The sequence below is a fragment of the Enhydra lutris genome, unplaced genomic scaffold (assembly GCF_002288905.1).
Source record: "Enhydra lutris kenyoni isolate GAN:26980312 unplaced genomic scaffold, ASM228890v2 scaffoldscaffold4, whole genome shotgun sequence".
Classification (NCBI taxonomy): domain Eukaryota; kingdom Metazoa; phylum Chordata; class Mammalia; order Carnivora; family Mustelidae; genus Enhydra; species Enhydra lutris.
Genome location: NW_019154088.1, coordinates 54834514 through 54858087, shown reverse-complemented (window position 1 = coordinate 54858087; position 23574 = coordinate 54834514). Strand labels below are relative to the sequence as shown.

Genomic DNA, 23574 nt, shown 5'->3' with positions numbered 1-23574 from the left:
ATGTGAGACAGGAATCCATCAAAATCCTTGAGGAGACCACAGGCAGCAAACTCTTCCTAGAAACGTCGCCAAAGGCAAGGGAAGCAAGGACAAAAATGAACCATTGGGACTTCATCAAGATCAAAACCTTTTGCACAGCAAAGGAAACAGTCAACAAAACCAAAAGACAACTGACAGAATGGGAGAAAATATTTGCAAATGACATATCAAATAAAGGGCTAGTATCCAAAATCTATAAAGAACTTATCAAACTCAACACCCAAAGAACAAATAATCCAATCATGAAATGGATAGAAAACATGAACAGACATTTCTGCAAAGAAGACATCCAGATGGCCAACAGACACATGAAAAATTGCTCCACATCACTCAGCATCAGGGAAATACAAATCAAAACCACAATGAGATACGACCTCACACCAGTCAGAACGGCTAAAATTAAAAAGTCAGGAAATGACAGATGTTGGAAAGGATGTAGAGAAAGGGGACCCCCCCTACACTGTTGGTGGGAATGCAAGCTGGTACAGCCACTCTGGAAAACAGTATGGAGTTTCCCCAGAAAGTTAAAAATAGAGCTACCCTATGACCCAGCAATCGCACTACTGGGTATTTATCCTAAAGACATAAATGTAGTGATCAGAAGGAGCATGTGCACCCGAATGTTTATAGCAGCAATGTCCACAATAGCCAAACTATGGAAAGAACCTAGAGGTCCATCAACAGATGAATGGATAAAGAAGAAGTGGTGTATGTATCTTCAATGGAACACTATGCAACCATCAAAAGAAACGAAATCTTGACATTTGTAATGATGTGGATGGAACTAGAGAGTATAATGCTGAGTGAAGTAAGTCAATCAAAGGAAGATAATTATCATATGATCTCTCTGATATGAGGAATTTGAGAGGGAGGCGGGGTGTTGTGTGGGATAGGGAAGGAAAAAAATGAAACAAGATGGGAGCGGGAGGGAGACAAACCATAAGAGACTCTTAATCTCACCAAACAAACTAAGGGTTGCTGGGGAGTAGGGAGGTAGGTATGGGGTGGTTGGGTGATGGACAATGGGGAGGGTATGTGCTATGGTCAGTGCTGTGAAATGTGTAAGCCTGATGATTCATAGACCTGTACCCCTGGGGCAAATAATACATTATATGTTAATAAAAAATAAATAAAATAAAAATCATGATGTGGAATGAAAAATTCAGGCAAAAAAGAGTATACTACAAAGTAATCCATACTGACAGAAAGCTAATTAGTGGTTGTCTGGGGGAAAGTGTGGAGGGAGAGATGATTACAAAAGGGATCAAAGAAACTTTTGAGAATGATGGAAATGTTTATGCTGATTGTGGTGGTTACACGGGTATATACATATGTCAAAACTGTTCAAATTGTGCAGTTCAAATATGTGCATTCTACTGGACTTCAATTGCATCTCAATAAAATTATACCAAAAATAAGAAGAAGGGAGAAACCAACTTATTGACAAAGGCAACAAGCAGTCCTATACTTCCAGCCATATTGTGAACTAGATAACCTAATTGTCTCACTATAAAACAGAAATGACTGGTAAACTATTAACAAACATCCTCTTAAGTGTGTTTTGACTTCATGAGAAAGAAAGACACACAGGTTTGGTCTACCCTTAAAGACTAGAGGGAGAGATTGCTAGTCCCTTAAGCAAGGGGTTTTGGTTTATAAAGGCACTCAGAGACAAGAACTTGGCTTGGATTTGAGACTGAGGGTAGGATTTGGGACTGAGACTCCCCCAGATTCCTGAAAACAGTGAAGGCCTACACCCTCAGTAAAAGATTGGTCCAAGAAAACATTCCACTTGCTAGCGCAGGAAAAAATAAGGAAGCTCTCCTGCCTTGGGAAAGGTCTCCCCTGAGAATATATAACCACAGTTAATCCTCATGTGTGCTTACGATTTGAATATATACTACCTCGGTAGTCAGGTAACCCCAAGTAAAGAAATTAACCTAAAAGGTGGTCCAGAGGACATGTGGCAGGCTCAGTCGGAAGAGCATTGACTCTTGATATCAGGGTTGTTAGTTCAAGCCCTATATTGGGTGTAGAGAGTACTATAAATAAATAAATACATACATACATACATACATACATGCATACATAAATAGTGTTCGGGCTAAAAATGTCCCTGAAACACCTGGCAGAAAAAAACAAAGCTTCTCAGTATGAAAAAATTATGAATCAAGCCTCACGGGATTCCCTAATAATACCCTACTAGGAAGTGAGCTCACAATACAAAATAACAAAATACGTTAGAAACCTAGAAAAGTAATATATGTGCAAAGGTATAGCACTTGCATTAACACTTTTGTTGCTAAATATTAGAATTTTTCTGAACAAAAAAGTAAGCAATAAAATCTAGTGCCTTTTTTCTCAATAAGAACACACTTGGAATCCCACTAAAAGGAATTAGAAATTATATCTACTATACAGGTTCATGAAATAAATGAAGCAAGCAAATAACAGAATAATACATATAGATTGGATCTACATTTTTGAAGAAAAAATATAAAGGTTATGTATTTGTATGTGCATATAACAGAATATGGAAACATATACACCAAACTTATTGAAGAGTGAGATTTGAGGATTAACAGAAGTTAAACACCTATGTTTTGTTAAGATAGATTCTTTTCTTTTTTTGACAATGAGCATCTGTAATTTATCTTAATAAAGGAAAATAAGGAGTATTTTTGTTTATAACAATGGCAGCTACTTCGTCACTGAAAATAATGGACAAAACCCAATTTTCCAAATGCAACCCAACTGCTTGCTAGAGAAGTCAAGCAATGGACAGAGGAGGACAAACCGAAGGTTCTTGGAAAATCCTGTTTTTCATGTTTCTCTTCGGTTGGCATTCTGTCACCTAAAATGTAATTATTTAGAAGCTGGCTTTCAGAGAGCATCCCCTTCTAAGAATAATGCTCATTGAGAACAACTTGGATTCAAGAACTGACTTCAGGTCACAGTTGCCTTAAACCATAAACTTTATAGCCTGCCCCCAAAGAGATCGGATCACAGCATTAGAAAAGATGGTGAGATCATCCCCTTACTTGTGCTTGACTTAATCAGGTAGTCAAAGAAATTCTAGTCCAAGCAGAATGACAGGTTGCATATAAAAACACATGAATAAGGGTGCCTGGGTAGCTCAGTTGGTTAAGCATCTGCCTTCGGCTCAGGAAGTTCAGGTCATGATCCCAGGGCCCTGGGATGGAACCCTGTTTTGGACTCCCTGCTTGGTGGGGTGTCTGCTTCTCCCTCAGCAGCTCCCTCTGTTTGTGCTGTCTCTCTCTGATAAACAAAATTTTTTTTTAAAAAAATATGAATAGTAACAAAATTTTTTTTAAAAAAATATGAATAGTAAAAGACTAAACATTTTGAAGAACAGAATTGTCTGAGAGTTCTTGCTAAAAAGATGTCTTATTAAAAAAAGAAAAAAGATTTCTTACCTTTATAAGCCATGGAGAAATTACTTGCTATGTTCTATAAGTTAAAAGCCTTCTCAGACACAAGAGGTATAAAGAGTATAGGAAAAGAAAATTTCCAAGACAAAATTTTAAAAAATGGTTAAGGAATTGTTGTTGTGTTGAAATTTAGCATATGAAAAATTCATTATAATTGAGTGCATTTCTTAGCAAATATGAGACTGGGCTGATTCTAGTTTCCTTTTAACAAAATTTGTCCTCCCATTGGCCAAATTTGGGACATGCTGAGCATCAAAAACAAACAGTAACTATGATTATAAGATATCAAATAAACAAAAATCCATGAGTCCACCATGATATTCAAAAAAGAAAAATGGGTATTATTAACAATAGCCAAACTATGGAAAAAACCCAAATGTCCATCAACTGATGAATGGATAAGGATATGGTACATGCACATACATAATGGAGTATGACTCAAATAATATTATTTGAATATTACTCAAAAAAATCTTGTCATTTGCAACAATGTAGATAAAGCTAGAGCATATTATGCTAATAAGTCATCAGAGAAAGACAAATATTCTATGATCTCACTCAAATGTGTAATTTAAGAAAGAAAATGGGTGAACAAAAGGAGAAGGAAGTAAACTATAAGAGACTCTTAATATAAGAGAACAAACCGAGGGGTGACGGAGGGAGGCGGATGGGGTATGGCTGGGTGGCTGGTGGGTATTAAAGGGGACACTTGTGATGAGCACTGGGTGTTGTATGTAATTGACAAATCACTGAATTCTACTTCAGAAACCAATATTGTTCCATATGTTAACTAAAATTTAAATTAAAAAAAAAAAGGAAAAGGGAAAAAAATAAGGAAAGCCTTTTTTTGTAGAATGTAGAAGGAAAGATATTTAGAAAACCACCATTGTGAACCCCCAAGGCAGTAACTGGTTCATGCAAGGATCAGCAGTGTAAGCTAAAGCCATTAAGCACAATGTTTTGAAGAACAGCCACACAATATTGAAGAATCACCCACAAATAATAACCATTTGCAGAGAAAAAAAGCTTTATAATGGAGAAATCTCTGCTCACCCCCTTAACCACTCTTAAATTCAGCAATCACTCTTAAAATTCAGTAATAGTAGGGCAATCTGATGTTTCTTAATGTGAAGCAATAAAAACACAAAAGATCACTAGTGAAATCATCTTGCCAAGAACGTTTAACCTGAGTCTAACCAACCCTTACACGGTTTACAGGAAATAGGACTAGGCATTAAAAGACAGCATAAGGAAACAACCAAACCCAGAATGTAAGCCCTTCTATAACTATAAATTTAAAAACCCAGTGTCACTTTTAAGAAATGGGATGAGACTATTCTAAACTAAAAAGACAAAAGATCTACAACCAAACGCCACATACTGACTGAAACCTGTCAAGTTAAAGGGAGGAAACTGCTGTTAAAAATCTGAAACAAGGGACGCCTGGGTGGCTCAGTTGGTTGGACGACTGCCTTCGGCTCAGGTCATGATCCCGGAGTCCCGGGATCGAGTCCCACATCGGGCTCCCAGCTCCATGGGGAGCCTGCTTCTCCCTCTGACCTTCTCTTCGCTCATGCTCTCTCTCACTGTCTCTCTCTCAAATAAATAAATAAAATCTTAAAAAAAAAAAAATCTGAAACAAGGGGCACCTGGGTGGCTCAATTGGTTAAGCAACTGCCTTTGGCTCAGGTCATGATCCTGCAATCCCAGGATCGAGTCCCACATCAGGCTCCCTGCTTAGCAGGGAGTCTGCTTCTCCCTCTGACCTCTCTCCTCTCTCTCTCTCTCCCAAATAAATAAATAAAATCTTTTTTAAAAATTTTAAAAAAAGAAGTCTGAAACAAATTGGAAAATCTGAATAGAGATTAAATATTTGATGATATTCAGAATTATTGCCAGTTTTCCTTAGGTGTGATCATGACGTTTTAGTTCTGTATTTTAGTTCTATCCTAAGAATTTCCTTGTTCTTAGGAAATACATGCTTAAGTTTTTAGACAGGAATTACCATGCTGCCTGAAATTTACTTTAAAGGAGTAGCGCAGTGTGGTGGAGAGAGAAGATTGCCAAAATCTGTCTTTAGGCTTCAAAACCAGGAATACGGTTTAACCTAATATATACGTAAAGAAAGTTAAAGCGTTAGCAATTTTTGAATCTGGGTGTTGGCTATACAGGTGTGCTCTCATTTCAACTTTTCCTTGTCAGAAGTTTTTTTTATACTGAAAAGTTGGGGGAGTAGGAAGACTCTTCTCAGAAATATTCTCCTTGGATGACCCCTACCAAATTTACCTTAAATTTTAAAGAATTACCTTAACTATTCTAAGGAAGTGGTTTGCTTTTCATTTGTTTACTCACCATCCAATCGAAGCCTATGCCTAAAACCTGCTTCAATTATTGCAAATATTCTAATGCTTAGAATAGAAATTCCAAAACAATCAGCACAAGATTTTTATGTGTAACTGGTTTTATACCCAAACAACAAACTTAACAGTAGTAAAACAAACTGTTTATTACAGCATAAAATGCGTTATATTAAATTTACACAATGATATATAAAAACACATACTGTTTATATCATACAGTAATTTAACATCATAGAAATATCAAAACAAATACTACTCATGCACAAAACATGCATATATTGGTATAAAAAACAATTTTACACAATACTGTTTACCAAAACAATTTTTTTTTTTTTTAAAAAGCCCTTCCAGACAGGGTCAGTGGTCCAATCTGGACTGGATTGCACTAAAATGTTCAGGCCAATGCTTAGGTGGCACAGTGCTCAGTGAGCAATTCTGGGCGTGGAGTCAAACCCAAGGGTTATTTCATTAGGGCTGAATTTCTCAGTACCCCAGGACCAAAATTCTATCCCAAAGACAAGTCCTTCCAGGAAGAAATGGTTGGATCAGCTGCAAATCAGGGAGGAGGAAAAAGGCATCAAAATGTTGGCTAATCGGCCCTTAAAAGGATTACTGTAACTAGGGCCTAGGCACCAAATGCAGCAAAAATTTTAGTGAATCCTTTTAAGGTTATTACCAGCCTCCCTATCCAGGTCACCAGCTCTGGATCTAGGGGCTGGACTTCAAGTTCTGAGTCCAGTAAACCAAACAGTTCTGAGACGAAAAGAGAATGGGGACCCACCTAAGAAAGGGAGACTATATTGAAAATTACAGAAAACAATGACTGTCCATCGTACCTACTTCACACAACTGTATGTGATGCCTCTCAACAGGAAAACCCTGGTGGAGACACTGCCCGAGAGAACCAAGAAGCAAACGTATGTTCTAGATTCCATCAACCTGACCTTCAGATCAAAAGGTCCCATCCCACTAAGACTGGACCATCGAAACCTGTGCCTTCACGGATGCTCGGAGAATTTCCGATAAAAATCACCTGATATCACAAAATTCATTCACTATCACCACCATTAAAAACCCAGTATTTACTCCTAGCCAACAAAAAAACATTCTTTACCTTCCATTAAAGGCACTAGTGTCCCTACAGGATGAAGACGAGACAACTGACCTCAGGGTAACCGCAAGGAAAGGAAAGCATTCCGTGAAACTGTCACACAAAGAAGTAAGACGCCACCTTTTCCTCTAGAAAACTAGAAAACACCCCGCTCTCCCCACCAGCGGCGTTCCTTAGACGGTCGTCATGAGTTTCAGAGAGCCGGACCGAAAGCGGAGGATTTTCTTCTTGAGGTTATGCGAAGCCTTAATTTTGACAAAGGTTTTCGTGGGGTTGCTGTGGAGGTCTGGGGCCGTGACCGCCTGGATGGGGAGGGTCTGGACGAACTGGGACCAGATGAGGCCCCCACTTTCCTCGGAGTCACTGGAGCTCGTGCTGTCGCCCGCAAACTCACCCTCGCTCACGCTGGACTCGCTATCCCCGAAGCAGTTGGTGGTGTAGTTGCTGCGCTCGTCTTCGCTGGTGTCCAGCACCGTGGAGTGGAAGAGCGACTCGCACTCGGCCGAGTACTCGGAGTCGCTGGCCACGTAGGCGTAGGGGCTGGCGTAGGGCAGCGGCACCGCGGCGGGATACAGTCCCACGTGCTCGCGCCGGGCTCGCCGCGACCGTCGCAGGGCCTCTTCCAGGGACACCTCGGCGGCCGAGCGCCAGCGCCGCGAGTCAGTTCGCTTGTGCTTGGGCTTGGCCACCAGAGCCTCCCGGCCATGGCCGTGCGCCCTGCCCCCGGCTCTGTGGCCCGCGCCGAGCGGCCGGCTGGAGAGACCCGCCTCGGGCTGGCCGCCCCCGCCCTTCCTCCCGCGGGACGAGGCCTTCCTGAGTTTCCTGTTTGTGTCCGCGTCGTCGGGGAACCGGCACTTCTTGCCCGCCACGCGGCTCTTCTCCCTCACCCGGGGCAGCGCGCTGTCCGGGCCGTGGAGGGCCGGGGCGCCCCGGTGCTTCGGGGCCGAGCCCCGCGGGACGGCCGCGATCCGGGCGCCGCGGTGGGGCCTGCCGCCCATGGCCTGCGGGCCCGGGCCCGACGGCGCCTTCGCCGGGGGCCCTTCCTCCAGGCTCTGGGAGGAGGAGCCCTCGCTCTTGAAATCCAGCGCCGGCCGCTCTTCTACGGCAAAAGCCGCAGGCAGCGGCGCCGCGGGCACAGGAGGGGGCGCTGCCGGAGGGGCGGGCGGAGGGCCGCTCTTTTGCGACAGCTTTTTCAGCGGCTGGAGGGCTTTGCCCTCCGGCGGCGGCGCGGGGCCCCTCCCGGGGCTCTCCTTGGCGGGGGCGCCTAGGACCTGAATGCTGTCTTTGGGGGACTCCCCTGGGACAGCGGTGGGACAGCGGGCGTGTTCCTGGGAAGCGGGCTTGGCATTTTTGGGCAGATGCTTGGCTGGAAGTTCAGTGGCGGCGCCGGGCAAGCAGCCCTCCGGCGGGGACAGCCTCTTGCTTTCCACGTGTTCTGCCTTGGATTCCTTTGACCACTGCTTCGGTGGGGAGAACGTCCCGAGGTCCAAAGAAGGGATTCCGCCCGAGGCCAGAAGCACCTGTTTAGAATTTTTAAGGTTCCCGCTGTTGCCCTGTGAGGTGCCCCCAGTCACTCGGACACAGACGCTCCCATTCCTCAGAAGCCCCTTCGTGGGATCAGCATTCACACTGGTTCTTGGTTTGTTGGTCCTTACAGGGTGTGTTTTTTTCTGGACCAGGCTCAGAATGTAGCCATCCATTTTCTTACTGGACGAAGGATGGGGAGCAGACCACGAACTGCTTGGAGATGGCAAGGAAGTGTCTGTCTTGATGGCGTCCAGCTCAGATCCCACACAAAGGTCACTGGCATGGTTACCAAGCCTCTCCTCTTCCCTCAGAGGGTTGCCCGTCAGACAAAGGAGAAACATTGGGCTCTGCACCGCCACGGCATGAAGTGGGCTGGGATAGCGATACACATCGTTCCCGTTTTTAGACACCAGATCACACTGGTACTTGGGATTCACATCTGCAATGATACCAAGGGAATTAAATTGTGATGTGGAGTGGGTATGGCAAACTGGCCCTGAGGCCTGGTCTTCACAATGGCCTTCTTTATATTCCAACCATCCTATGAGATCTGAAAAACATTTAAAGGTACACTCTGAAGAAATTAATTGGTCAGCACCAGCTTGACTCAGGCCAATTTCTAGGAAAACAAATTCACAGATAGAGAATGCTAAAGAATCAACTATTCCTACAAGCTACTGTACTCTTTTACATACAGTCCATACTACTTACTGGATGAGGGAAGAAATATTTAACAAAGAAATTCATAACAGGAAATGATATATCCTCTGAAGGAAAAGTATTCAGCCATTAAAAATACTTTCAAATTGGGGTACCTGGGTGGCTCAGTGGATTGGGTCTTTGCCTTCAGCTCGGGTCATGATCTCCAGGTCCTGGGATCAAGCCCTGCATCAGGATCCCTGCTCAGCGGGGAGCCTGCTTCCCCTTCTATCTGCCTGCCTCTACGCCTACTTGTGATCTCTGTCAAATAAATAAATAAAATCTTAAAAAAAAAAAAAAACTTTCAAACTATTGAATAATATGGGGAAAATGCTTTAAAGTTTAGTGAAAATCATGATATAATACCAGACTGTGATTATAATTTTATTGACTGTATATATATGCAAAGAGAAAAGTCTTAGATGAAGCACACCAGGATGCCAATAGTCGCATTGCAGTGTAGAAAGCAAGTGAGATTTTCTTCTTTATTTCCTATTTTCTACATTTTCCATAAATATGCACTGCATTTACAACTCGAAAAAAACATTTTTTGAATCATTCTTTCTCTGGGCTACTCTACCCTCTGTATTCTATACCTGGTTCCCTTTTGAAATACTGCAGATAAACTGTACTTTCTGAGAGGTTTCTCCTCATTTTCTATATTTTTAGACCTACTTAATGACATGTGTTTGGTATAATTGTCAATTGGAAGTTCAAAGAAACTGATCAAATTTCAATGAAGATTAACCAAATGTAAATAATAATCTTATATTTTCAATAGTGACACTAAAAAATAAAACAATAAATAGGAAGGAATTCTTGATAAGGTTTTAAACGATTGAGTTGTCATATTAATGAATAAATTTTCCACATCTCAAAAATGTAGATGCCAAAATACAAGGAAATCAAGCTTTCTTGCTTAATTAAATGATTTTGATGTCTTACCCTTGGTGACTATTATAAATATGAAATCCCTTTAATGAACTTTAGCAAAGGAAAATCAAAGTTTTTGTCACTATTTAATATATCCTGTATTATACTTATTCACTCAAATATTGAAAAACTACTATGTGCCAGAGTCTATGTAAATTGCTTAATTTAAGGGAAAGCTCCAAGACCTTCAATGGTAATTAGCAGCCCTGGGGAAAAATATATTCTGGACACAGAAAAGATAGGATTCATTTGTGAAGAAAAGATTATTATAAAGTAAAAGTGCTGTGTCCTTACCCCCCACCCCACACACACACACCTCTACTCATAATAAACAGCTAACTATAAGAAAGGGAAACCTTTTTAGCTAATATTGTTGCCCATCCATCCTCCTCCACTACTCTATCTTTGCCCTACGTTTAAACATTGCCCTACATTTAAACATTGCCTTATGTTTACCTACAATTTACTATTTTGTCCCTACTCTCAACTGAGTTAAGGAGCGAAACAGACATCTCAGTCCCCAAGGCCCAGTACAAATGCCTCAGTTATGTGACGATGTGGCATTTGGGAGATCGGGGGGTCTGTCCTCAAGGAAAACCTTTACCAAAGTACCTTTAATGGGTTTTAAAGTTTCCCTCTGAAACCAGAGCTGCAGAGTGAAGGGGAGCAATTACCAATGAACTTGAGGCCTAGACACTCTAGATAACACAGATTCGTCCTTCCCCAAGTGATTGCTGCTGACAGCACACAGTACAAACACAAAAAACCAGCCAGTTAGCAGCCTCAGTTGTCTGGCATGATGTTTTCATTTCTTGGATCTCAAAAATTCAGCCTTCTGCCCAGGTGGAGGACACAGACAAACCGAGAGTATAGTGACTTGTGCTGGCACCCACAGCTCCTCTCCATGTTTTCTCTGCTCTTCTCAGGAACCACAGTAAAGCAGAACTACGCAAGGAGTCCCAAGTTTCAGCAACAACTCTGCCATTCAGCAAATGAGGAGCCTCTGACGGGCTGTTTCATAAAACCAAATTCCTCCTCTGTTCAATGAGAAGGTCGAACACAATAATTTCTGAATTCCCTTGATGTCGTGGAAAAAACTTGGACCTGGCAGTTAGTCCCAAGCATGGTCCTGCCTCTGCTACCCACTACCTATATAACCTTAAACAATTAACCTAACCTCACTGGACCTCCTTTTTCTGAGACATAAGATGGAGCTAACGATACCTGCACACCCTGCAGAACTATTGGGAGGATTCAAAGGAGATAAATGTATGCAGAGCACCTAGTATAGTGTGGGACATATGGTGGAAATGCAGAAACTCTTCCAATACCAACAACTGCACGACTCTCTCTGGAGGTCACTTCGAGGATAGCCCAAAATGGGGAACAGTGGCACATGGCCCAGGGGAATCTCATCCCGCCCACCTGCTAGAAGAAAAGACAGCTGCCATGGTACAAGACCTTCTGGAGAACATGGAGGGGTCACTGCTCCCTGAAGTGCCAATCAGTCTGACAGATAAATTTAACTTAGTGTAAGTCTGAGCTTTCAATGATTAAAAGAAGAAAAAAACAGATCCAAAGAGGTTTTCAAGAGAAAATGCAAATAAGTTAAGCTAACAGCAAAGGCTTGCAAACAAAGCCCAAGAGACCTGAATATTGGGACAGGATTTCTAAGGACAAGCTATCTTGCCACTGTCAGCTAACCAGTACCCAAGGAGGACCTGAAGAGTGATCATCATGGTTCTAAATCAACTATGTCATGAACTGTAGCACACTGATGAAATGCTCTGACCTTCTGTTTTTCTATCAATAGAAGGGGTTGAAGCTACATCATCTTGAAGGGCCTTTCACCCCTTCCAATTAAAAATGTCTATCAAGGGGCACCTGGGTGGCTCAGTGAGTTAAGCCTCTGCCTTCAGCTCAGGTCATGACCTCAGGGTCTTGGGATGGATCCCTGCATCCGGCTCTCCACTCAGCGGGGAGCCTGCTTCCCCCTCTCTCTCTGCCTGCCTCTCTGCCTACTTGTGATCTCTGTCTGTCAAATAAATAAATAAAACCTTTAAAAAAATGTCTATCGATTCTAAAAAGTCTTACCTGCAGATTTGGGGCAACCATCTGAGATAGTCAAGGTCGCCTCCAAGGGGCTGCAAAAGCAGGTGCTGGAATGACAACTGGATAAACACTCACTGAAGACCGAGTTAGAGGAATTGGAAAGGGATCCTGAAGCCCCATCACTCAGCTCATAAAACCCTACAAATAAAAACACCATTTGGAATTAAGATCACGTCAAGCAATAGTACACATTTGTGCTTAAAAGGAAAAGAGTTAATCAACTAGGAAAGGTAGGAGAGGGGGACGGTGGTAGTGGGGGGCAATTTTGGTGCACTGGATTTAGCATTGTGCCTGTATGATTTTATTTCAGGCAACTCTTAGGAAAAGGCCAAGAGCCCATATCTATGGATACATTTCAAAGTTACTCTCACCCTCAAATTGACCTTCCTCCTTGACCCCACCTTTAAAGATGTGCAAGGAACAAAACTTAGATCTCTCAAAGCCTCAACTTTATCGTGAAAGTTTCAGGAAGAATAATTTGAAGAAAAAAACAAATCTAGTTAAGAAGCCAAATGGCTTAAAAGAAGAAAAAAAAAACTTTTGAAGTGGTCTCAGGAAGTTGAAGTGTGACTAATTTTCTAGCCCAGTTCTGACTTTCTCAAGTTTCAAAGGAGGACTGCTCTTCCAGAAATTTGAATAGAAGCTTTTATTTTTAAACTCAGGGGACTCCAGTCAGATCAATCTCATTATTAAAAATTTTGTCATCTGGTTTTATTTCCCTCTCATACAACTGAATGGCAGACTGCTTTTTTTTTTTTTAAATCTCTCTGCCCTAGAAACTAATTCCATTGCCATTTGCAGGTCTGGGAAGGCCCAGGGGGCTGAAGTAGAACTTGAGTGCAGAATTCCATCCTTGTGCTCACAAACTCACCTGAGCTTGGCCGACTGTCCGTCTCCAGGTGCTCTTCAGATGTCTTTTCTACATCTAGTCTCAGGTCACTTATCTGCTTGTCAAGTTCTTGCAACTGATTCAACAAACCAGCATCTCTTCTCCTCAGACAATTCTGATTAGGAAGAAACACAGAAAGGAAAAATGAACACATTTTTGGTCACAAAGAACCAGAAAGTCTGCTATCAGTACTCAAATTACCATTTAAAGAGCTCACTAGAGGTGCCTGGGTGGCTTGGTAGTTAAGCCGCTGCCTTCAGCTCAGGTCATGATCCCAGTATCCTGGGATCGAGCCCCACATCAGGCTCCTTGCTCAGCGGGAGGCCTGCATCTCCCTCTCCCACTCCCCCTGCTTGTGTTCCCTCTCTCGCTGTCTCTCTCTGTCAAATAAATAAAATCTTTTTAAAAAATAAATAAATAAATAGAGTTCACTATATCTTCCAAAAGCAAAATTTTACTCGATGACCTGAAATTAAAAACAAAAAAAAACTTCAAGAATATGTCCTACGTTTAGTGTTACTTTCTTGCATTTTGTGGTGCTATAAAGTTTTTTCATAAAAACACGACTTGCTTTTTGTTTCAAAGAATATATACAAATCCACTTTTTATAGGTAAGGATAAGGAGATTTTTTTAAACCCTCTGTGTACAGCCAATTTTTCACAAAACCATACTTCACAATAGACTCTAATTTGAAGTCAGGGTGTGAGATATTTCCTACAGTACACTATACTCTTACTTAGGTGAGATTTTCTGGCCAAATGTCCCACAGAGTTTTGTTTTCTATTAGTTGCTTTGTGGGGTTTAATCAGTCTTAGGGCCTTTGAAAGTGAGAAACTAATACTAATAGCCAGTGCCAAGTATAATGTGAGCCGGCAAAACCCAAAACCCTCAAGGGAAGGTCCATCAAGATTTCAACTCAGCTTGGGTTTCCAAAGGTGACAGATCTGTAGTGCTAACTCACAGCGCCACCTAGTGCTTCCTACTGCTGGGAAAGCAAGAGAACTAAAAAGGCATCTGGTTCAAATCATGAATGCCAAGTCTACAAATGAAAATAGTACCACAAACACTGACTGGACTGAAATTCTCCTGACATGTAGCCTTACTCCCCTCCAGGGGACAACAGGAATGTGCCACTCACAATCTTGAAACTCGTGAAGAGAAAAAGGTGCTATTGTACAAGACAATGCATAAAATGTCAATGACCAAGGCACAGCCGGCAAGAATTGACTCAAATCCACATTACACACGAATCTGGGCTGCTACCAAAAACCAGTAAAATGCCAAAAAAGGTATTGCACAAATCAGGATGCATCTTTAAAAAATAGATGCATAGGAATATTATTCCTCCTGTCTGTCCTTTGACTTAAAAAGCCTGTAGACAAAACCCATATATGCCTGTTTGCTAGAATTCGCTTCTTAAGGCAAAATAAACCAAAGTAAAAGCACTTTGAGAGAGGTGCTTTTGAGAGGGAGAGAGGAGAGAGAAAAATTATCTGAAAAGAGATAATGCAAGAAACCCCTTGACAAATAACCACGCAACATCACCTATGTTCACTATTGTAGGAGGGACATTATCTAGCATGTGTCTAGTTTCAGACAGTATCACATGTTCAGAAAAAAATTTTTTCCTCTTTTCAAAACTACATTTTTGAGGTCACCATAACAAAGCTGCCGCCATTATTCTGAGGCGGGGTCAAGAGCTGTTCATCAATACATTAAGCGCCAAAGTTCTTTTTCTTCCCCATTAATGCAGATGGCATAGAATGACTGAGACACTGACGGAAATCCAGTAAGATTAATGCTGCCAAAGAGCAGGTTCTCTCTTCTCCCACCTCCACTGCCGTTCACATAAAATACGAGAGGACGGGGCACTTTCTCCAGCCAAATTTCTATCATTGCAATGTTTTAGCTGCCTCATACAAAGGACTTCTATTTGAAATTAAGCAGCAGCCCAGGCAAAAGCTGGCGTGCCGAGAGTCCCGGGAGGGGCAGGGCTCCCTACGTGCGCTTCCGCGTAATCGTAAAATTCAGCTTCGGACAGTTAACCTCGCCACAAGCCCCCTCCTCGGCTTTTGTCCCCTCTCGGCGGGAGGACACGAAGCTAAGACCTCCAAAAGAAATGGTATTTTAAAGGAGGGTTTGCAAACATTCAGGGAGAGGGCGTTACATTCGTCTAACTAGAGAGACTGAAGGTTACAACCAGGCGACTCCCAAGAATCCCGAAGGCAGCGCGAGGAGGGGAGAGCTGCCACCCCCTCCCGGCAATCCGCGCTGGGTCGCCAGCCCCTCACCTGACACAAAGCCAGCACACGCCAGAAACGCGTGGGCGCCCGGGGCCCACGCGGGGATGGAGGTCCGGGATCCGGGAGAATCCCCCCAGCCGGAGGCACCCTCGCGCCCGCCCCCAGACCACCTGCCCGAATCCCAGCCCCTGTGCAGGGACAGCCGTGCCCCTACCTCCAGGCACGACCTACCAATTGCTTCCGCAGCAGCAAGATATTCTCCTCCAAGAACTTCTCCTCCAGGCGGCTGCGTTGCGCCGCCTCCGCCGGCAGCTCCGCAGCGCGGGGCGCAGCGACTCCCGAGCCCCCCGCGCCACGCAGGGCGCCCCGAACCAGCAGCTCCTGGCGCTGGCGCAGGTACTCCAGCTCCGCCAGCCCGGCCAGCGTGGCCTCCTGCCGCTCCCGGGTGCGCTGCCGCTCCGTGTCCGCCTCGCCTTTCTCCCGCCAGCGCCCCTCGGGCTCCAGCGCGCGCTGTTCGCCCCGGGCCGGCGCCTGCGGCTCCAGCTCCCTCGCCGTCCCGGCCGCACTCGGCTTCATGGCCCCGACCCTCGCAGCGAGCACCCGTCACCGCAGCCCGGCCGCCCGGGCGGAGGAGCGGGCGCTAAGGCTGCGGCCGAGGGCTCATGCCGCCCTGGGACGGGGCACGGCGACGGGGCGACAGCCAGAAGCGCTCGGGACCCACTCGCGGCCGCGGGCTGCAGCCGTCCGGGCCCGGGCGGCGCCGTCCGCTGTCGCCGCGCGTCCTTCGCCGCGGCCCCGCAGCTGATAACGCCCTGCCCGGCGCTACGTCACGCGCGGCGGCCCGGCAAACCCCCGCCTGGCGCCCGCCTCCCCGCGCCGGCCCCTCGGCTCCGAGGCCCGCTCTCCCAGGCTTCCCCCTCTTCTGTCAGGGGCGCTGCTGGCGCTCGGCGCCGGCCTCCTCCTCTCTCGGCCCTCCCCGCTCCTCCCTGTCTCCTCCCCCGCTCTTCCCGCGGGCCTCCTCGCCCCCTTTTCGGGTTTACTGCACCCAATTTTTGCCTCGTTCCTTATTGGCTCTTTTGCCTCGCACAAAGCGAGGGGCGAGCGCCTCGAGTCCCAGCATCCTGTTACAGTCGGCCTCGCAGGCAGGGTCGCGAGGGGACGCAGCAGTTGGGCTCCCCCGAGAACTTTCTGAAACTCGACCGAGTTGCTGCACACAATCTTAACCCTTTCCCCCCACGTCCACTGTTCGCATCCACTCACACCGATTTTGGTTTCTTTCACCTTGCCGAGCAAGGTACTGAGAGTGGATTCAAAGACCATTTCTGTGAGTTCGGTTTCCTGGACTCCGCTTTGTGAAGGCAAGCAACACCAAAGCACAGTGCAATGTTGTTCTAAAACTGACTCTTAGTTTTGTGGCTATTGTTTTGATTTGATTTGATTTGATTTGATTTTTACGGAAGGCATATAAAATTAGGCAGGAGGATGTTGCTGTAAACCAAGCGGTTGCATCAATTATTTTACAAGCCTGGGGTTTAATGCTGGCGCGCACACCTGTGCGCTTGGGTTTTGTTTGAGTTTTTTATTGTTGTTATTTGCTATCTTGGGCAAACGCAAGAGCTCTGACTCTGAAACCAGACTGTCTGAATGTGAATCCTGTTCCAGCCTTGATTAGTTGTGCAAACAAGTTACTTCATTTCCCTATGCCTCTCTTTCCTCAACAGTAAAATGGAGCTATTGGCTGACTATGCCAATTAGAAGAATTACAGTAATATACGGTATATAATATGGCGGGGCGAGGGTGTGTGTTTACAACATGGCAGGCACATAGATGGTCAGGAGTACAGGATTTGTGGCTTTTTGTTTTCTTCCAGAGGGACCTATAAACTTTCCCCCAAAGTAGCATTTGTGGAATGGTCACCTCTGCTTGGCACACTGGTCGCAGGGACTTTGGGTGGAAAAGAGGTTTGGAAGCACCACTATTGGTTTGTCTATGGAAAAGCACCATATCTGTTTTAGAAATCAATACATCAAACAGCTTCAGAAATTAAATCCAAGAAGTCACTATCTACTGAAGTTCAGGCAAAGTGTTGTGTAAAGGAATGCATCTGTATCATTATTTCAGACTCTTACACCTTAGCCAGGCTCCCCTTTCTCTGCTGTGTGGTCTAGGCTTCCCTCCAAGATCAGTTCACTTCCCTCCTCTGAACTCCAGATAACTGTATGAATATCTGATTCTTCCCAAATGCTGTTCATTTGGTTATTTGTCTGTATGTGAACACACATATCTATGCACGTAGGGGTTTACATGCATTTCTTCTCTCCAATTACATTATAAAAGTTCCCTGAAGGCAGAGATTGGTTTAATACCCTCTCAGTATTACTGCACTCAAAACTGGCTTGCAAGCATTCAACTGATGATCTCTAGAGACTCGAGAAAACGGAGGTTGGTTGTAAATTGTTTTTACATTAACATACTTTCTGGGGCGCCTGGGTGGCTCAGTGGGTTAAAGCCTCTGCCTTTGGCTCAGAACATGATCTCAGGGTCCTGGGATCGAGCCCCACATGGGGTTCTCTGCTCAGCAGGGAGCCTGCTTCCTCCTCTCTCTGCCTGCCTCTCTGCCTACCTGTGATCTCTGTCAAATAAATAATAAAATAAAATCTTTTAAAAAAATACTTTCTAACTAAATTAATAGTACCCATTTAATCTCTGCAACGAGTAGAATCAACTCAGCCCTTACTAAAATAAAAACAAAAAACAATAACAAAAAACAAAGTTCCCTTGCCATACTCCATGGACCTCCCCATTGCTGTCCCTCACAGACATAAAAGAAACTCTAACTACAATCAGGATTCATGACCAATAAGATTGTATACTGGATCTAAAAACAGAATTATGTTCAAGTGTTCATCAGCATACAAAATCAATTCTATTCGGGTCACCTCTTCTTTTTTTTTTTCTTTTTATAAAGACACGTGTTACTTTTTTTTTAATATATTTTATTTACTTATTTGACAGAGATCACAAGTAGGCAGAGAGGCAGAGAGAGGAGGAAGCAGGCTCCCCGCTGAGCAGAGAGCCTGATGTGGGGCTCGATCCCAGGACCCTGGGATCATGACCTGAGCCGAAAGCAGAGGCTTTAACCCACTGAGCCACCCAGGCGCCCCTTCTTTATGCCTACCCTGTGCCAAACAATTCGCTTCGTAACACAGGAACTAATTTTTCCCCATAACTTCAGTAAAGCGCTGAAGACACTGAAGAATAATGACAGATCCTGCATACTAAAGGCCACTCACCCATGTCCTCTATCATTGTCTCATTCTATTAATTTCTAAGCAAGCTTCTTGCTTTCTAGCTCCAAATTAGATTCCTTCTGGCTGGGTGGAGCCTATTATTGTGGCCTGGGTTATGTCACACATCGACAACTATATTTACAGAGTTGAGAGGGGGAGAAAAGCTGAAACATGTTTTACACACTACTAATAAATCTTGTTAAAGTGGACAGACAAATCACTATGTCTCCAAGTACCCCCCCCCCAACACTCCCCGCCCCATCCCACTCTCCGCCCCACCAAATGCCACTTGGAGCTGGCTCATTAGTCCAAAGCAAACCATTTGCCATAACAGCTTGTACATCTCCATGAGAAAGTGTTCCCAGCAAGTTTAAATATTAAAATTAATGTATTCAAATGGTTCCACCCGTATAAACGGTCACAAATAGGAAAAAAAGGTTATGCTTTCCAAAGTATCCATTACACATTAATAAATAATGCTGTTCATTCACACGCCAATTAAAACAAACTCGGCTGTCAAGTGAAATTAGAAGCAAGGTGCTCAATGCTGTAATTGTGGGGTTTTTTGTTTGTTTGTTTTTTTCAGGAAAACTCCCAATGTCGTCAGATTAAGTGTAACTAGTTGGGATGTCCCTAGTCTCTTCTTAACTCAACAGATTTTCTCCTCTCCAGTCTAGTCCTGGCTTTCCTTTCCCCTTTGATTCTTTGTTTGGTAGCAGGTATCCGGAGGTAGTTGGAGGTAATCACCCGCTGCTCTCTGCTCCCTTCTGTTGCCAACAGGATCTCACTTCCCCCTACTGTTTTGATTTTTCTTTCTCTACTTTTTAAAGCAGGTGCTGGTGTTTCTTCCTCCACCAATGCTACTTTGTTATCTCCTTTCCAGTATTGTTCAGCCCTTAAGTTAATTCTTCTGCTTCCATCCCTCCCTGAAGCCTCTGTTTCGAAGAAAAGCTGTTAATCCACACTCAGAAAGTGTGGCACTAAAGATGGAGGGGATATGCTCCCTGGAGGATCTGGAGAGTAAGATAAAGTTGCTAACTGAAAAAAAGTGTTGACTGAGTATATCGTGGTTGGGTAGTTTATGCTCCAGGGCATTTCCTGGGCAGAGCCAGGAAGGGTCCCTCAGATCACACAGTCTGACCCCTTTGCCCTGGGGCAGAACAGCTCCCGCCAGCACCCCTGCTAAGGTCTGAGTAGCATTCTACAAATGCCTCATCCAGCAGTGAACATTCTACTGCAACCAGGCAAAGCAAGGAGCGTCCGTTGAGACTTTTGCTATAGAGAAAAGCAACAACATGATGCCTTGCAGCTTTTATGGCCAAACACACACAAATGATGTAATTGGGGAAAAGCTGTCTCCACATAGGAGGGAAAAAAATAAAGGGCAATCCTTTGAGTTGGGGTGATGACCACCATTCGAGGGTCTGGGATCAAAGCTCCAGCCAGACATCAAAGCCCATTTGAGTCTAATGCCAAAAGAGCCACAGTGAATTAAACTTCATATATAAACTAATTATAACTTGACCCCACAATCAGGCTTCAGTGAGCACATGGGAGAAAGAAAGCAGACATTGAAACAAAAGATCAAGAAAAAAGGAAAGTTGGTAGCAAAACTGGCCAACATCATGGCCCTGACCACTTTAAAAATCTTTTGAGGGCAGAGGGGAATAAGGGAATGGTGGTGGAAACAACAAGCTTTTGACAATGCTGGTCTTGTTTGCAAGGCTATGAAATAGCTCTTTCCACCCTCACGGACTCGTGTAAAACCACGTACTTCCTTATTCCTGGAAGAAAAGGTTATCTGTTAACTATTTTCATCATTGTTAAGGTCTCCAGTCACCAGGTTTCTGTTTGAAAGAAGCCTTAGATGATTCCATGAAGTTTGGGGGTGAGTTCTGTAGGGAGCTCAGCTTCCTTATACAGTGCACCCTGAGCTCCAAACACTCGCGCTGGGAGTGACTTGCATTCCTGTGGCCTTCATCGCTGATGTCTCCACCAACTTCAGACTCCAGTCCCTTAGCTCTGCCATTCACAGATGGAAGGCACCTCATGCCAGGTGTGCAAATACCCTGGAACACGCTCTGGTACTAATACCATAAAACTACGTCATTCTCAGGCAAAATTTAAAACTCTTACAGAGACAAGTGGTCACTTTAAACAATTGTATTTGGTAGATTTTGGCCTTACTCTGCTTGGTTGGGACTGGTCCCTAAATATTTGAAATTCTCCATCTCATGAACTAGCAAAGTATTACACATCTAATTTGATAATCCACAGAACATTTTCAATCATATTTATTTGTAGATAAGCATTAGTGATTTCTTAAAATTACAATCTAATTATAACCTGAGTCCCTCGCATGGGAGAAAAATACTTTTTAGGGGCACCTGAGTGGCTCTGTGGGTTAAAGCCTCTGCCTTCGGCTTAGGTCATGATCCCAGGGTCCTGGGATGGAGCCCTGCATCGGGCTTTCTGCTTGGCGGGGAGCCGGCTTCCTCCTCTCTCTCTGCCTGCCTCTCTGCCTACTTGTGATCTTTCTGTCAAATAAATAAAGCCTTTAAAAAAAAAGAAAGAAAGAAAGAGAACTTTTTAAAGCGGGCATTCCCATAAGATAAAAACAAATACGCACCAACATCATTGCATTGTACCTCTTTAAGTGACCATTCATTTATTTAACAGAAATGAATTGCATTTCCAATACAGGACAGGAACTGGGGGTACAGTGATGAATAAATCAGACTTAGTCCCTACCTTCATGAAGCTTACGGTCTAGGAGGGAAATTGGCACTAATTAAATAATTTACATACATATATCTATGATACATATATATACAAATATATCTACATGTTTCCATATATTTTCTAAAATATTAAACAATATGAGGAAAATATATTTCCACATAGATTTCTAAATATACATGTTTCTAAATTTATAAATAATTCCAAACTGTGAAACAGCTATCGCAATTTGCAAAATGATATTTTCAAAGCTGATATATGCTATGATCATATCTAAAAAGTCATACTCGAGTCACCAAAAAATTATGACATTTATAAAAATGATTTTTATGGGGAAAGGGATCTTATAGTTTACTTTTTATTATCTTTTTAAAAAGCTATTTACGCCCCTAAAACCAACATTAAAAATGTCTATAGGGAGATACTTGTTGTATAGCAAAACAATTCAGTATTTTCATCTAAATACCATTCATTGGAAGGTAGTAACAAGTATATATAATTAAACTTTAAGATCATGAATTACTTTACAAATCTATCATCTTTTCCTCCGAACAATCTCAGAAAGGAGAGAGAGAAAGCATCACTCCAATCCATGGTGCTAGGAGTGATTTCCAGGATGGTTTTCTGATCATTTCTGCACCAGCAAGGAGAGAAGACCTAGGTGATGTTTTGCAGTAGAGCTCTAGATGACTAACATGAAAGCAGAGGCTTTTTGCTTTAGGACCGAGACAGCTGGCCCAGTTCCTCCATTCCTTTGCTCTATGAACCAACCTAGGCCAGGCAGAAACTGAACCAGAACTCAAAACAAGCTCCTACACTGAGTTCTGGTCCGGTGTTTCCCTCCAAGAACCACAAAGCCTCTTTAATTAAGATCCCTCAGGGGCCTAGGGATCCCTGCGGAAAAGCCCAGAATGCCATTATCACCCCTTGAGCCCTGAGCGGCTGAAAGCTCTCAATGCTGGGGGAGGCTTAGGTGGCCCCACAGGGAGCCCGGTTCCTCTAATCCCATTGCACCTTTGCAGCAGCGAGTGTGAAGAGTAGCACATCCACTTCAAACAGAAATTGGGCCCTGGGTATGTTTGGGCTAAGGGGAAGGCTGGGGGTTGAGAAGAGCCTCAGATTCAAAGAGAAGTCAGCTGGGATGACAGGCAGGGGCTGTATGCGGCTCCAGCCCCCAGAGACTGTAGCGGCTGATAGGAGGGCGAGGGGCTCCATTTCCATCCCGCTCTGCACCTCAGGGGTCTCACCCTCCAGAGCCAGTATTCTTTGAAGTCAGGGAGGATGGTTTTGACAACAGATGGAACAATTCGCTTCTGTTCAGCTTGGTTCAAGCAGACTGAATTCAGAGTCCAGGAAGTTGTGCCTAATGACAAAGAAACTGACATTTTGTTACACTCAACTCTTTCCCCCTCCCTGGCCTTATGGAGGAATTTGGTTGATCTTCTCTTGCCTTTAATAGAAGCTGCCTCCACAGGAGAAAGAATCTGAATGTAACACAGCACTTACTGACGTGGTGAGGATCTACAGCAGGGGCCCCGGGGGCAGGGGGTTGCTGGATTTGAACTCCAGCTACACCATGCTCCGCTCCTGGATAGAGTCCAGCACACACTGCTATTGCTGACTTTGACCTCTCTCAGCCTCCTTTTTCTCATCTGTAAAAGAGGACTTACACTTCACCGTAGAGGGAGCTTGTGAAACGTCTAGAAATAAATGTTGGTTACCCCCAGTGTCCCACATGCATGAGCACCCCCACACACCCACAAAGAACGGGCGTTGAAAGACCTCCCAGTCAGATACAAGTTAGCATTAACAATTGCTTTGACAGTTTTCGCTATAGTGTTTTGAAGTTTTTCCTACCCCGTCGGCGTCCTGCTGTTTCAGAACACTCTCTTGGTTTCAGACTATAAGTAGGTCTGAGAGACTTTTGAAGAGTGGCACTGTGGTTTCTTTCGTCCCCTGGCACTACGGGCTGTCAGGATAAAACACAGGAATCTGCCCTTAGAAACCATATGGACCAGGAGAGCAAAGTGGCATATTGGAAAGAGCATGAAGCTCTGGCCAACGGTTCAACGCCTTAAAAAAACATCCTGTGATATCTCTGAGCCTCGTTTGTAAAATGGGCTTGCAGTTAATTCCCAGAGAGTGAATGTCAAGGATGTGCCACATAGTAAATACTAG

At 44.0% G+C, this 23574-nt stretch overlaps 1 protein-coding gene across 2 annotated transcripts; it reads right to left on the bottom strand.

Annotated features, from left to right (window-relative positions):
• Positions 1-6001: 6001 nt before the first annotated feature.
• Positions 6002-15965, bottom strand: LOC111161752 (dishevelled binding antagonist of beta catenin 1). 2 transcript variants are annotated; one of them, XM_022525670.1, is made up of 4 exons: positions 15598-15965; positions 13105-13237; positions 12216-12371; positions 6002-9039 (listed from the first exon to the last, which is right to left on the bottom strand). In XM_022525670.1, the coding sequence occupies exons 1-4, from the start codon at positions 15940-15942 to the stop codon at positions 7136-7138; spliced, it is 2538 nt and encodes an 845-aa protein (XP_022381378.1). In that variant the 5' UTR covers positions 15943-15965; the 3' UTR covers positions 6002-7135. The 2 variants fall into 2 exon arrangements, with proteins under 2 accessions (XP_022381378.1, XP_022381388.1); XM_022525680.1 differs by having other exon boundaries at positions 6002-8928.
• Positions 15966-23574: the final 7609 nt, after the last annotated feature.

What these genes read in the sequence shown, in the direction of transcription:
- LOC111161752 (XM_022525670.1), bottom strand. Translation starts at nt 15,942, where the DNA reads ATGAAGCCGAGTGCGGCCGGGACGGCGAGGGAGCTGGAGCCGCAGGCG. An exon ending in TGCTGCTGCGGAAGCAATTG is followed by an intron (nt 13,238 to 15,597) that starts GTAGGTCGTGCC and finishes CTTCCTAATCAG; the next exon opens with AATTGTCTGAGGAGAAGAGA. An exon ending in GGACAGTCGGCCAAGCTCAG is followed by an intron (nt 12,372 to 13,104) that starts GTGAGTTTGTGA and finishes TTTTATTTGTAG; the next exon opens with GGTTTTATGAGCTGAGTGAT.